Raw genomic sequence first — 15,921 nt, 5'->3', positions numbered from 1 at the left:
ATGTTGAATTTATCTGTGTTTTAGGAGACCTTGGATACATATATTATATGGTTCTGCAGTGAGTGGTTTGGGTGCCTTTGTGTGGGGAAAGTTCATCTTAGGACAGAGAAATGTGGTAAATGAAGAGAGACCATGTTGCTTTTGATGGGGGCTCTTGTCGGGGGTCTAAGACCATAGGGGCGAGTGCTGCCAATGCCCCGGCAGAGAAGCTGAGTATGTTATTAAACAAGGAGTTATTAAACTCCTTCTTTGACATATTAAAAGTGGATACAAAACTATTTCCGCCATGCAGACAATTAAGTGTGTTGTTGTTGGTGATGGTGCTGTTGGTAAAACATGTCTCCTGATATCCTACACAACAAACAAATTCCCATCGGAATATGTACCAACTGTTTTTGACAACTATGCAGTCACAGTTATGATTGGTGGAAAGCCATACACTCTTGGACTTTTTGATACTGCAGGGCAAGAGGATTATAACAGACTACGACCACTAAGTTATCCACAGACAGATGTTTTTCTAGTATGTCTCTCAGTGGTCTCTCCATCCTCGTTTGAAAATGTGAAAGAAAAGTGGGTGCCTGAGATAACTCACCACTGTCCAAAGACTCCTTTCTTGCTTGTTGGAACCCAAATTGATCTCAGAGATGACCCCTCTACTATTGAGAAACTTGCCAAGAACAAACGGAAGCCTATTACTCCAGAGACTGCTGAAAAGCTGGATCTGAAGGCTGTCAAGTATGTGGAGTGTTCTGCCCTCACACAGAAAGGCCTAAAGAATGTGTTTGATGAAGCAATATTGGCTGCCCTGGAGCCTCCAGAACCAAAGAAGAGCCGCAGGTGTGTGCTGCTATGAACGCATCTCCAGAACCCTTTCTGCACAGCTGGTGTTGCCATCATACTAAAAGCAATGTTTAAATCAAACTAAAGATTAAAAATTAAAATTTGTTTCTGCAATAATGACAAACACCCTGCACCTACCCACATGCACTCATGTGAGACAAGGTCCATTAGTATGGCCCCCTTGCCCTTCCAGTAATAGTTAATTTCCAGTAATTATGTATTGTCTGAAAAGCAATGAGTGCTAGTTTTTGTTTCCTTGTTTAAAACCAAACAACAACAACAAAAACCAACAATAAACCCCCCACAAACATTTTGTTTTGTTTAAAAGCAAGGCATGCTTGTGTTGACTGTAACAGACTAACTCAAACTGTCAAAGCTGCTCCCTGGTTCCATTTTGGAGAGTTATCTGGGGCATCTTAGTGTCTTTTGTTTTGTTTTTTTCATCAACCCTTTTCTCCGTTTGGGGTGTGTATGGGGTTGTTTCTTAGACTTGTATTTTAAAATTTGTTAACCAGAGGACAGCCTGTGGGGGAGGAGGACAGATTATTTCCACATTCCACTCCCTACCTGGTGCTCTTAGGAAGGAGTATAGAAATGCCTCGTCTAATAACATACTCCTTCTTGAAAGTTGCCTTTTCTCTCCACCCTTAAGTGGATCCAGTCTTTGATGAAACTCATGAAGGTGGGTGGAAGCTGTCTTGCCCCTCTTTCTAGGATGCACTCTCTATGTGACTGTGACTTTAAAGGGTATTTGTTTGCCATTTGCTGATTTAGGGAGGGGGAATAATTTCTAACTTCTTTCATTGATAAATGGAAAAGAGTGTTGCACCTTTTAAAATGCACCAAATGGATTGAGTTCCTAATTAAAAAAAAATAAGTTCTTTTGCCCCTGTCAGTCATTTTCTTATATGCTTAGCATAGATTCACAACTCACTGTGTAGTGTTCCTGGATTCAGCTGAAGACCTGGTACAGAGGGTTCCTCAGGGGGATGGTGTTAGGAAACACATCATTACTGATGATTGGCATCTCCTTTCAGGTGATGAGGTTACAGACCTGCTTCATTAAGAAGCTATGAGCATGTGGGGTGGGGAGCATACTTTTAACCAACATGGGGACCAGTCAGGGCTATCCCCCTTTTTTCTTTCATGTCTATAAGGAATCCTTGAACAACTGGCTGAAGCTCTCTCAAGAAAAATGGTGAGAGCCTCGTTGACTCTTTATAAGTGTTAATAGAGACTTTATCAGATTATTTTGTTTGCAGGTTCCAGTTTTTAAAAATGTTTAGGTAATCTCCTTCCCCAGTCCTGATCTTGTGAATTCATTAGTGCCGAACCGATGCTTTCTTGTGTCTCAACCCTTTGTATATGAATTCTTTTCAGATGTATTAAACAAACAAAACCATTCACAAAAAAAAAAAAAAAAAAAAGACCATAGGGGCATAGAGGACTTCCTACGGTGCAGATAAAATAAAAAAAACGTACAAAACTAATGAATAAAAACACAGATAAGCATTTTTTAAAATCCAGTTGTGCCAATAAAAATATGAAATCTTCACGGATCTGAGTGTTATCCACGCACAGGAGCCATGCTAATCTTCTCTGTATTATTCCAATCTAAGTATGTGCTGACAAAGTGGGCCAAGCCTTTTCTCATACAACCAATGAGCACCATTGAACACCCCATGCAGGTTCCATGGTGTAATGGTTAGCACTCTGGACTCTGAATCCAGCGATCTGAGTTCAAGTCTCAGTGGAACCTTTCCCTTTAGTTTGTTTGGCTTCAGGTGAACTGGAGCTGAGTTGCCTGCCCTCAGGTCTGATATAGCCACCGGATGTTAGCAGAAAAAACGAAGACTTTCCACTACGATTCCCCCATCGGTTCACAGACTTTTTCTTTTTGCATTCGGATCGTGTCGGAATTTCCACAACAGTGGACTCAGCTACACGCGTGGGATTCAAGCTTGGTCTGGCTTTTGCTTTTGTGGGTTTAAGACCGGGAGGAGCTGTTTGGAGCTCGTTGGCAGAGAGGGAAACTCCGCATGGTGGTGGATCTGCAGAAGCCTGGATGGAGAACGGGAAACCCGAAAAGGACAGCTAACGACTGCATGAGCGGGATGAAATTTGAAACGAGAATTAAAACCGAAAAAAAAAAAAAAAAAAAAAAATACAGGCAGCTTGGCTCCAGAAAACAGGCTCAGAAGCACCAGGACAGAAATTGCAAATAGCAAAAATCTATCTAAAGAAATGGGGATCTTTTAAAAAGAGAAAAATGAAAAAAAAAAAAAAAAAAAAAAAACAAAAACAAAAACAAAAAAAAAAAACCAAAAAACAAAAAACAAAGACGAGTTTAAAACTGTCTTAATTCCCTCGTGATGCACCTGACTCCCCGATAGTGTTTATTCCAACAACGGCTCCCCCCAATATTGTATTGCAAACAACATCTTTTCTAGATCTGTGTTCTCAACAAGAGTTTCTCTCACCCATCTCACGTCCGTTTCGCGCCCCGTCCCTTTACCCACGTGCCACTCAAAAACATTATTTTAAACAAATACATTTGGCAAATACACAAAGAACACCATATTCCCACAGCCTAGACTTTACTATGGCTACCTTGATGCTTTTCCATGTTTTCCATGCAATCGCTTTTTAAGCTGCTGTGACGATTGGTTTTAGTCATCAGTCTGGCTGGGATTGTTAAGATATCTAAGACTGCATCGGGGTGTCTATCCGTGGGACCGTTTCCAGAAAAGATTGTGTTTTAGTGTGGTCCCAAACAAAATGTGAGTATCCAGAGACCGCATTTATGGAACAAATCTGACAAACCAGAAAACCAACCATCCTTACTATTTTATGTTTATATGATATTGTTTTATGTTTATTTTTTATAGTCACGGACATTTTCTAATATTTCAAATTCCACAAGGGTTTCTTTTGCTGCTTTTATTTTTTAAATATAAAAGTGTGTTGTCCTAGCAGAACAAAGCAGACGACCATCATTGATAGTGATGGATTTTGTCATACTGACCACCTCTTCAACCACGATCATCAGACTCTGACGATCATCTTGTGTTCTGTTTTGTATTCTGCAAAGACAGTCTTCCGACTTAACAGAAATACCTAGTTCAAAATGTCCTTGAAATGTTTGCTGGATCTTTTAGTGATCAGAAGGCATCTTTGTTGTAGTGCTCCAGGAAGAGGTGATTCCTTTCCTGGTGACTCACCTGGAGCCGGGGCGGGAGCAGCCCTGGAGGAAGGTGGGTGGGCAGCGGGTTCTCGTGCAAGAGCCTCTCTGGCTCTCCTCTTAGAGACAGAAGCAAGCGGGTGACTTTCTAGACTGCAAGTGTCTCAGTTGGAATTGAGCTCCTACTGTCTCGGATACTCTACAGTTCCCCAGGGGAACCCAGGTTTGTCCTATTCTCAGAATGGTTTTGCGAAGGCCACAGCCCAGGATCCTGGCTCTGCTGCTTTGGTTCTATCGCGCTGCTGCGAACGCCGTAGACGCGCAGACTGGGGGTTTATATTCAAACTCGACCTCATCAGCTTTTGGTTGTAGAGTGTTAAACCTTAACGGGCTTTGGAAGCTGTGGCGGAAGGCGAGCCCCGAGACTCCGGAAGAGTAGAGGGCCACAAAGTTTGGTCCTCACCGTGTGACGGGCTGCAGTTATCTGCAAGATGTACCCTCTCCTGGAACATCCTCTATGGTTGCTAGTTAACAGTTTGTCTTTGTGTGTTAGAAACACATTTCTCAACTAATCTGTTAGTAAGCACCCCCCCCCCCATTTTTGTGTCTACTGAATGCTGGGACTAAAGGGTGCTTTTGCTCTTAAACTCCAACAAAATTGTTCTCATTACCCTCTGAAAATGTTAAAAAATATATTTATTTTTAACTTAAAACCAAAAACCTTGTGTTCCGTAGTGACAAGGGGGATGCGTTCTCCTGCAAGATTTTATACTCTAATTAAAAAAGTCTCTTTGGCAATAATTTTTCAACATAATATTTTTGTTAATTATTTGGGAATTTCACACCATGCATCCTGATCATGATCACTCTTACTTCCCAATCCTCCCGTGTCCACTCCCCTTCCCTTGTGACCTCACCCCCACAAAGAAGAAGAAGGGGGGGGGAAGAAAATTAAAAAAAAAAAAAACAAGTCTGTTTTGTAGTGTCTGTATACTCACTGGAGCATGGACAGACTCCCAGTGGCAGCCCCCCCCCAAGGGAAGATGAACCCTTCTAAAACTGCACCCCTGCCAGAAGCCATCAATGTGGAGAGCTACACTTCAGTATCCTTATCACAGTTTTTAAGAGTTCTCAGATGGCTTCCTCTTTAGGCTCTTATTTATTTATTTATTTCACTTTATTTTATTATTATTATTTTGGTGGGGGGTTGTGGTGGAGGTAGGGGTTGTCACTGAAGCCTTCTGTAGTCCTCTTTTTGAACTGTGCATCAGCAAACATCGATGCCACTTCAAGCGTAGCTTCCTTGCCCTTTACAGTCAGCGGGTGCACAAACCCTGGGCTTCTACGTGGTTTCTGGCAACGGCACAGACTGCGAACACCCACTTGGTCTCTGGTGGCAGTATAGTCTGCGGACCTCAACATGGCTGTTGAAGCCTTCTCCCACACCCATCAGCGCTCACACCCCCCGTTAGCGCTCACATCCCCCGTTCCACCCCACACCGCCTTCTCCACTCCTCCATCTTTCCCAGCTCTCCGTTACAGACACCCTCGTCACAGTGGCATTTGAAACCGCAGTGTGTCACGCAGTAAACCGTTTGTTCAAATAGCTTCTTCACATGCCGATGGTCATTGCGACGAGTCTGTTTGGAGGCCTCTGGCCTCTGTCACACCGTCAGTACTGGACACTCATTGAGACTCCTCTTGGATATCCTGCTGTTGTCCAATGTCATGGAGATCCCGTGGCTCTGGTTCTGCAAGACCAGTTCCGTCATGAGCTCCAGCAGCTCACAGATGGGGTAGATGGTGGGGTGGACTGACTCAAAGCCCTGGATCTGGGCTGAGTGGTACCCGAGCTGGTCAGCCCAGTCCTCCACTGGAGGAGCCTTCTTTGGCAGTTTTAAAATACACGGTCCTACCTACCCATCTTTAAAGGAATGCTTTCTAGGGACTTTAAAGGAATCTTATGCTCTGAATGCTTAGATGTCAAGGCAAATCCTGAAAGACTGGAAATGGCAATGTGAGCTCTGATGGTGCCTGCGCACGTCTTCAGGTGCAGAACTGTGTGTGGGCCAGGCGAAAGTCTGCCTGGGAGGAATTTTACATCATGCACCCCATCATGACCCTGCTCACTGTCCAGTCCTCCCCTGTCCACTCCCCTTCCCTTCTGAGCCCCCCCTCCAAATCTGCTTGAGAATTTATCATTCATACACATGTCTTTTTTAGTTTAGGGATGACTAGAATTCATAGGTCTGTGATACATTTCGAGGAAAACTGGGAAGAGAGAGGGTAAAGGTTTCTCCGCCAGTGTTCGGCAGATCACTAATCTGGGCATGCTTGTGAAGAGACAGACAGCAGGGGCTGGAGAGAAGGATCAGGGCATGTGGTGGTTTGAATTTGCTTGGCCCTGTTAGGAGTCGTGCCCTTGTTAGAGGAAGTATGTCACTGTGGGGGTGGGCTTTGAGGTCTAATATACTTGAGCTACTTCCAGTGTAACACACAGTCTCCTTCTGTTGCCTTTAGTCTGTCTTAGTCAGGGTTTCTATTCCTGCACAAAACACCATGACCAAGAAGCAAGTTGGGGAGGAAAGGGTTTATTCAGCTTACACTTCCACATTGCTGTTCATCACCAAAGGAAGTCAGGACTGGAACTCAAGCAGGTCAGGAAGCAGGAGCTGATGCAGAGGCCATGGAGGGATGTCACTTACTGGCTTGCTTCCCCTGCTTGCTCAGCCTGCTTTCTTATAGAACCCAGGTCTACCAGCCCAGGGATGGCACCACCCACAATGGGCTGGGCCCTCCCTCCTTGATCACTAGTTGAGAAAATGCCTTACAGCTGGATCTCATGGAGACATTTCCCCAACTGAGGCTCCTTTCTCTGTGATAACTCCAGCTTGTGTCAGGTTGACACAAAACCAGCCAGTACAGTCTAGATGTAGAACTCTCAGCCCCTTCTCCAGCACCACGCCTGTCTGGATGCTGCCATGCTCCCCACCATAATGGGCTGAACCTCTGAAAATAAGCCAGCCTCAATTACATGTTGCCCTTTATAAGAGTTGCTGTGATCATGGGGTCTCTTCACAGCAATAAAACCCAAACTAAGATACTGAGCATGCTCAAAAGCAAGAAACATGGCACATAATGAGGAGAATAAGTGGATCCTGGCCAGAACTGATAAGTTAGAATGAGTTGAGAAAAACTTGAAGCTGAAGCTGCTATATATTGTTTTGCATAAGGACATAGACCATATAAAAACTGGAATGGCCAAAGTTAACCTTCCAGAGCCTAAAAATAACATCTAAGTTAATAAATCTACCAGATGGAATTAACAGAAAGAAAGCTATTAGACGGGAAATGTCAGGGAATGCAAAGCTACAGAAAGCCATTAAGAAGTTAAAAAAAAAAAAAAAAAAAAAAAAAAAAAAAGTTTGCCGGGGCATGAGGGAATACGCCTTTGATCCCAGCACTTGGAGGCTGCTGGGTCTCTCAGTTCGAGGCCAGCCTGGTCTACAAAACGAGTTCCAATACAGCCAGGGCCACAGAGAAAGGTCACAGAAAAACTCTGTCTAGGGGGAAAAAATGGAAGGGGAAAAAAAGATTGCTGAAAGATGGACAAAAGAGCATTGGTAAGAGGTAGAGCATCTGTAAGAAGCCCAACCAGCAATTGAGAATCCTGAACGGACCTGCTCACAGAGAATTAAACGTCAAAAGTAATCAGAGGGTTCTCCTGGTTCCTTAGAGCTCGTCTCTGCCGTCTTCCGCCTTTTAATTTCTAGGACTCGCTTTCTGCCATGTCTCCTGAAGAAGGAAAACTTCGTGGGAGGGCTCAACTTCAACACCGGTGAGCAGGCACTTGAAGACACTTCAGCAGCTTTGGGCCTGTCTCTGGAGGTGGTTGCGTCAAGGACCGGGAGACTCAAAGATCCCGGGCTTTTGGCTCCATCGCTTTCTCAAACCCAGAGCATGCCTCAGATGGGATGAGAGCCATGAACGGAGAGTCCCTGGATGGGCGCCAAATTCATGTCAACCAGGCAGGCAAGTCTGCCAGGAAAACCAGAGGGGGTGCCTTTGGGGCCCATGGGCGTGGTCGCAGCTACTCTAGAGGCGGTGGAGACCAGGGATATGGAGGTGGAAGAAGATATGGCAGTCGACCTGGAGGATATGGGTATGGGCATGGGCGGTCTAGAGACTACAGTGGCAGCCAGGGAGGTTATGGCCGCTACTCAGGAGGAAGTTACAGAGACAATTATGACTACTGAGATGGTATGCATACAAAATACACACAAGGAACAACACTTCTGATCCAGGATCGTCCTTGTGAAATGCTATATTTATAACAATTTTTGGAGCTGTGCTGAAACGTCTGTTTTAGCACATCACGTTCTATTTTTGAATTGAACCCCCAAGGTAGTTTGTTAAAGAACTTTTTAGAAATCTTCATGTGTTCTTTAACCATTTTCCCCTTTAAAAGACACATTTAAAGACATTTGTTACAGTCCCAATATTTTTCCTTTTATCAGGTTTTTTTGTTTAGGCACTCAGGATTATTGTCGCTAGCCAAGAGAAAAAAAAGCCAGGCTAAATCAGTTTTTAAAATTAATTTAGGGACATTTAAGAAGTTTGTAAACAATGTTTATCATGGCCAGAAGTTGATTTCTGAGTATACCTGTGAATAATCTAAATCAAGATCATGATTACGTAGAGATGTTTTTTTAATTAAAGATCACCGTTCTGATTATATAGAAAAGCTTCTTTAAAATGTTTGTGAATGTCATTTTTTTAATACTGGAAGAAAAAGTATTCTATTGTGTCTGATGTGTTTAAGATGTACTTCATGGAGTGAATTAAAAGATGAAACCTGAACACACACACACACACACACACACACACACACACACACACACACAGAGTAATTGGAGGAATAAGTGATGGCACATATACAAAATACAGGGATCCGAGGTGTGCCTTTAAAGAAAGGGGCGTGGGCGGGCGTGGCGTGGGCGTGGCTGGGGCGGGGCGTCAGTGTTGAAGAGCCAGCCCCGCACTGCACACTATAATTGCCCGTGAAAGCAGCTGCCTCTCGGAGGGAATCTGTATGCACGCAAAGAATTAGGAGCATTGTAAATACCAGTGCCAGTAAAACGGCAAGCTCAGCATCACCATCCCTATTATTTCCATCCCCTTAAGAAACATCAGACTTAAAAGTAGTAAAGATGTCTTTAAGGAAAAAAAAATGTGTAATTCAAGTAACCGTGAACGACAACACGTGAGACAGACTATGATAAATTAAAACCGACTAAGTTAATAACTCAATAAAAACAGGGGAAAGAATTACAGCTAATAAGACAACAAAAGAGACAATATTTTAAAATTTAGTTGAACACTTGCTCTCCAGGACTCTACAGAAACCCTTGCACAGCGACCGCAGATGTGTGCACAGAAATGGATGGTCTTGTTTGTAATAATGAAACACGTGATCAAAAGTCAAAAGGATATTAGTTGTAAAAAAGGAAACCTTACCAGACAATAATTTTGGTCCCATGGGCTTTACAACTTTGGAGGGTAAGCAGGATTTGGTAAAAAAGGGAATAAGACCAGCGAGTGTAGTCCCCACTTTGTGGGACACACGTCCCCGGGTGGGCTCGAACCACCAACCTTTCAGTTAACAGCCGAACGCGCTAACCGATTGCGCCACGGAGACACAGGGATTGGTGTTCTCCCCATCTCTATAAGAAACAAGTCACCTGCCTCCTGCTTGGCTCTGGTTCCTCTCTTTGTGCACACAGTGCTTCTCGCCAGGACCGCCGTGGCCGGAGGTAAAGCTTGCTCTCCGACCGCGTGCGTGAATTAAAAGAGTCAGTCCCAGTGGGCCCAAGAGAGGGCACGACGCCTCCGGGACTCAGAGCAGAACCGCTATGATTGTGGGCACACGCTAGAACTTCATCAGGCGTCCCCAAAACGAATTCCTTTATTTCTAGTGGCTTTGTTTGTAAATTTACAAATATTTACAGAAAGAAAGAAAGAAAGAAAGAAGGAAAAAAAGAAAGAAAGAAAGAAAAGAAAGGACTGCTTCGGGCTCAGTGGTTAAGAGCACTGACTGCTCTTCTAGAGGTCCTGAGTTCAATTCCCAGCAACCACAAGGTGGCTCACAACCATCTGTAATGAGATCTGATGCCCTCTTCTGGTGTCTGAAGACAGCTACAGTGTAAAAACAATAAAATAATTCTTAAAAAACAAAAACCGCCTTACTGAGGAGCAGTAAACAGCAAATGGCTTTGCTGTTCAGCTGAGGGGCTTCGTTTTTCTCTGGCATCTTCCTGTTTTTCTTCCCCTCCGAACACATTCTTCTTCCCTGATCTACTTTCTTTTCTCCCTTCCTTACACGACTCCCCCCTAAACCCTCTCGCCTTTCCCCAACTCTCGCTACCTCACCCGCCGCGGCCAAGTCGGGCTGGAGTACGAAGGAGGCCCCGTGCCACAGTTGCTGGTCAGGAGAAAGCTTGGATTTTCTCTGTGTGAATCCATAAAGCAGAAAATAGCAACATGAACCCTACCAGCGAGGGGGGGGGGGTAGGGAGGTAGGGAGGGAGGGAGGGAGGGAGGGAGAAGGAAGACGGAGAAGGGGACAGCGCTCGAGGGCTGCGCACGCTTCGCTCCTCGGTGTCAAAAGGAAGGGGTTGAGGGTGACAGGGAAGAAGAAAGAAGCATCTTTAGATGGTATCAGCCTTGAAGTGTGGAGTCTAAGAGAAAGTGAAGAGAGCGGGGGAGAAAGCTAACATGCCCAGAGTAGCTCCCCTCCCCTCCCCCCTTTTAGGTTGGCTTCAGACTCAGACTCCCCTTTCCCAAGTGCTGGAATTAGAAGGATGACCCACACATCCAGAATGTGATCCTTTTTCTGCAGCCGGAAAGAGCAGAGCCCGCAGAAGGAGACCCCCACCGCGGCGAGAGCCTGAGTTTTGCGCACTGGGTCATGAGCCAGTCTACAGAGAGCAGCCTTTGAATAGTCACTTGGTACTAAACTCATTCGCACAACGTGAAATCTCCCCGTAGGAACGTTGTTGTGGATACAATAAAAGCCTGGTCTATCTTCACCCTGAAGATCACGACCTTCCCTCCTACCCAAATGCAATAATAATTCTCAGTTGCTCTGTGTAGGAGACTGGGGCGACTTTTATTTGGTCTCATCTAGGCTTCTAAAAGCTCCAAAGGTTTTGGGGAACCAAGCCTTCCACTGATGCATTCGGAGTACCAAACATCTAGTACCTAAAACGCAGAGAGAGACTAACACGAGTTTTTTTTTCCCTCGGTGTGGTGCTCCTAGGCTGGGTTTTAAAAACAAATGGATTGTTTCCGCCCGGTTTCGAACCGGGGACCTTTCGCGTGTGAGGCGAACGTGATAACCACTACACTACGGAAACCACTTATAGTGGCCCTTTCCGAGATTGCATGAGAATCATATACCTGCTATCCCCACCAGCTTCTAGGCAATCCAAAGGCATTTTAATTTTTAACCGGCACACCAGTGATCCCTCAGACAAGCAGACAGCGGCGTCTGAGTGGCCCTGTCCTAGAAGTTTGCCTCCACGAGGACGCACAGGCCCTGGGGTCAGAATGCTGCTTCTCGCCAGGGTTCATGAACTGTGTATAGATGTCATCCTCCCAGAGAACCCCGGTGCTCTCGGAAGCTACAGGATCCGGGCATTGGGGTATGTCCCAAATTCTGGACACTTAAGTCCTGCTCCTGGGAAGCGAAGGTCCACAGGGTGGCATTTCTTTCTCTCTCTCTCTCTCTCTCTCTCTCTCTCTCTCTCTTTCTTTTTTTCTTTCTTTCATGGCGCCCAACAACCGTTGCTGTCCTTGACCCTTGAACAAAGATCGATGTGTCTCTTCCATTCAGAAGCTGTAGGACTCTTCCTCTGCCCCTGAGCTCTACTTTTCCTGTGTTGCTGCTCTCTCCTGTGACCTCGAGTGACCTGCCCTCACACGCCCTGGTTTAGTCTTTAGTGTCTCCAACTCCGGTCGGCCCCTCGGGTCCCTGCTGCTGTTGTTTAGTCTGTGTAACTCAAAGCCCAGTTCTTAATCATTGTACAAGTTAAGATATTTGGTTTTTGCTGCTGCTGTTGTTGTTTATTTGCTTGTTCTTGTTTTTAACCAGCAAATATTAACCCAAACCAAGCTGCGCGTCCGCAGCCTGGACCGCACGCGTTCCTTTGAGGCCCCTCCGCAGGCAGGTCAAGTATAAATCACCAGGAGACTCGGCATCGCTAACACAGACTTCAGAACTTCTTTGGTCTTAAGGTACTTTTTTTTGAACCACAGCTTTAGTTTATTCTTTACAATGTTGGAAGCATCTTGTTGTTTTTGCTGCTGTAATCTCCCTGTTCAACTAGGGGTTTTTAACCCAGTACAGTTCACCTTACAGCAAATTGCCCGAAGGGCAGAGAGAAGCTGAGTCTGAACTGATCTCAATTAATCGATCAGTCCATTTTTTCCTCGAATCTCCTTTTCCTAGGGAGAGTCCCTGCCTGTCGTCCTCTGTAGCCAGAGACTTCCTGGTAGCTTTAGATGGTGAAATGTAGAGAAACGTTTCTCTCCCAACCTTCACAGTCTATCTTTGCACTTCAACACCCGTCTAGAGAAAACGACTCTTCAGTCACGTCTAGATCTTTTGGGGGGGTACAACAAAGACGAGGCAAAGGAGACAGATGCCCATTCTGCTACAAAGTGGGAGGGACATTGGGCGCCCAAAGACCACACAGAGTCAGGGATGCCCACTTGCCTCGCCCGCCCTGCAGCTTCCATAGAGACGAGGCATCGAGTCTCTGCAGGCTGGAATGGCGGCGGGATAAGTTCGGCCTCAGAGAGGAGCCGCTCGAACGGTACTCCGTCCTTCCTCTGCCTGGTTCTAGACAACAGAGCCATAAGATCAAAGAAAACGGGTAACAATCGGGTAACTCAGCGACGCCCAGGGTGAATCTAGAGTCTGGTGTTAAACAGCTCTCCAGTGCCTTTCAGTCTTTGCTCACAATTACGAGTCCACAAAAGGGGGCATTGTGTAGACAAAAGTCGGCAGACACTTAAAATCAGGACCGCAAGAAGAACGAACGTCCCGGACTGGAAGAGCAAGGTGCATCGTGCTCAAAGCTCGGAGATCAGTTAAGGCTCCAGGAGCCACACCTTGCCGCACCTATCCAGGTTGTCTAAGTTCCTTCATCCTTCAGATTCCTTTAAGATGTAAAGGCTCCCGAGGTCTCCAAGCTCTCTCCTCCTTCTCACCCTGGTTAACCTCTTTCCCCAGCATCCTTAGTGTCTCTCCTACGCTGTGACCTTGCAGAGGTCAGTCAGTTGTGAGGCGTGTTCCTGACAAGGCAACACCCTCTGCCACTTGTAGGCACCCCAGACATAATGTCCTTTGTTAAGGCTGTGTGTCTCGCTGGTTTGACTTCTGTTGAGGTAATTTCTGAGGCTTTGGTGCACCTATCCATTATTCTGGATACCATTATTTAGGTTTATTAAGTATTCTTAGTTTTCTTCAGATAACGAATAACATAACAATGACAAACGTTCTGTATTTATTACATGTAAGTACGCTGTATGTACACTGTCTTCAGACACACATCTCATTACAGATGGTTGTGAACCACCATGTGGTTGCTGGGATTTGAACTCAGAACCTCTGGAAGAGCAGTCAGTGCTCTTAACCACTGGCCGTCTCTCCAGCCCCTGACAAACATTCTTAAGTGAGATGTTGACATGGTGTTGAGTATCTTTGTTTATTACCTTGCTAGCCTCATATTCTGGGTGTCTACACATCTCGGCCACATAAAACATTCCACATGCACTCATATGTATTTGTTGGAAAACAAAAACGAATTTAATGGATTTTTCTCACTAAGCCCTTTTCTAGAGATGGAAATAAACACAGATCTTAAAGCTGGATTTGGTAGTGTTCTTCTGTATCAGGGTCTCAGGAGTTCAATCTATCTTTGGGCTACAAGGCCAGTGGGGGGGGTATGGGAGAGGGGGTTTCAGAAATACTGTTCTGGACATAAATCTTGATTCTGCACCAACAAACTACACAGTAGTTGGCAATTTACTTACACTGTCTATATTATGGTATCATTAGTAAAATGTCAGTTACAGAATTAAATTACTTAAATTTGTGATATGTAAATTTGCTTTAAGTTTGATGAAAATATAACATTCAATAGATGAGTGTCCTACCCCCATTCCCACCAGTCTGTGAGAGATCGTCTTCCACTTTGCCACACAGAATACTTACTAAAAACTGAAGAAGTTGCCAAAAATACATGTGTTACACAAATCACCTTGTTAACTTGCAGAAAATGCAGAACTAGTTGTGGGAGCAGAGGAGACTATGAATGTGTGAAGTCCTGAGGTAAGGCCTTCCCCTAGTGAAGTTCAGGGAGACAGAGAGGCCTTTCCTCCTCAGGGAACTTAGTGCAAATGTTAGTGTGTGCAGAAATTGTCCTTCATAGCGTTCTTCCCCTTACTCCAGAAGAGTCACAGCCTGAAGTCAGCCTCCCTACACACAGGCTACTCCTATAAAGAGCAACTAAATCCTCTGTGAGTTTCCGAGGCCAGAAGGTCTACAGAGTGAGTTTCAGGGCAGCCAAGGTTGCACAGAGAAATCTTGTCTACAAAAATAAAAAACAAAACAAGTGTGTGCTCACTGATTTGCCTGTTATAAGAAAGCTATAGGAGAGGCTCCTTCCTCAGACAGAGTAGCAGACTCAGCCATTCCCTTCTCTAAGATCTGGTGTAGCCTTGTGTTCAGTTGAAGCATTTTGTTATGAAGAAGTTGTTAAAAGCTTGCTCAGAAGGATGCGAAAGAAAAAGGGTCTAGATCCAGTATTATAATTGAAATAATACTAGTGTCCAGTGAGGCGATCTGAGATTTCCATGGGTCCACGTGATCACAAGACCAGGATCCATGGGAAATGGAAGCCTTCAGTGTGGTCCTTGGATGAGGACCCGCACAACCTGTTTGGAGGAAGATGGAGCAGGTATGAGGCTGTATTAAAACAAAGGACAGTGGAATAGAGTGGACCACACCTTAATCCCAGAACGTGGGAGAACACAGGCACTCCATGAGTTCAAGAGCCGCCAGACTCGTCTACATAGTCCCTGTTTCAAAATAAATATTAAAATAAAAGGCAAGAAAACTAGGGGCTAAGAGAAGACAATTTAAGTTTAAATTAGGTGAAAGAGTGAATTTTAAAATTCTTACACTTAAGATGAAGGGCAGAGAAACTATCCCTTATAACTAATAAGTTTTAAGTATCATAAAAATGGGGGAGGGGGCTGAGCTCAGCTCCAAAGTCACTGAGATGTCAGCAGCAGAGTGTAAGAATGACACAGGGTGCCAGGGCTTGAGGACACCCCGCCTTCTGATGGTCTGCCATACTCAAAACAGGCACTCTGTTCTCCAGGGAGGCCTCTGCTGACTTGGGAACGTCTTTCCAACCTGTATTTGTGTGCCCTTCTGCTAATATTGCATTGAAAATTAAAACCAAAACATTTTTTTTCTTATTCAAGCTTGCTCCCCAAGGCTTGCTTAGCCTTTCTTTATACATTCCAAGGCTTACCTGCCAAGAGGTGACGCAGCCCCACACCAATCATTAATCAAGAAAATAGTCCCTAGAGTTGGATACAGTCCAATCTGTTCCTAATTTACCCAATAACTCATTTATGCCAAGTAGGCTTTTCTTGTTGGTCAGGAATTAAGCTAGTAAGGTACCAGTCTTTGGGAAGCTTGTTAGCACGTACTTTCTTCGTATCAACACTACTATTAACAAGCAGTGAGAGTTCAAACACCATCCTTTGAGGGAAGATGGTGAGCTATAGGAGGTTTGGCATCTGTTTTTTGTTGCACACGA

At 44.9% G+C, this 15,921-nt stretch overlaps 1 protein-coding gene and 1 pseudogene across 2 annotated transcripts; both read left to right on the top strand.

Moving 5' to 3' along the window:
* Positions 1 to 286: 286 nt before the first annotated feature.
* On the top strand, positions 287 to 856 carry LOC308419439 (cell division control protein 42 homolog; the record flags this gene model as incomplete). The annotated part of the gene is made up of 1 exon (XM_080915167.1): positions 287 to 856. The coding sequence occupies one exon, from the start codon at positions 287 to 289 to the stop codon at positions 854 to 856; it is 570 nt and encodes a 189-aa protein (XP_080771293.1).
* Positions 857 to 7,812: 6,956 nt separating this feature from the next.
* LOC308420041 (RNA-binding protein 3-like) lies at positions 7,813 to 8,280 on the top strand (annotated as a pseudogene). Its single transcript has one exon. The product of its transcript is annotated as an RNA-binding protein 3-like (transcript).
* The last annotated feature ends 7,641 nt before the right edge of the window (positions 8,281 to 15,921 follow it).

This window comes from Micromys minutus, assembly GCF_963924665.1.
Source record: "Micromys minutus genome assembly, chromosome: 4".
Classification (NCBI taxonomy): Eukaryota; Metazoa; Chordata; class Mammalia; order Rodentia; family Muridae; genus Micromys; species Micromys minutus.
The sequence above is the reverse complement of the archived record's forward strand: the minus strand, read 5'-3'. Positions and strand labels throughout refer to the sequence as shown.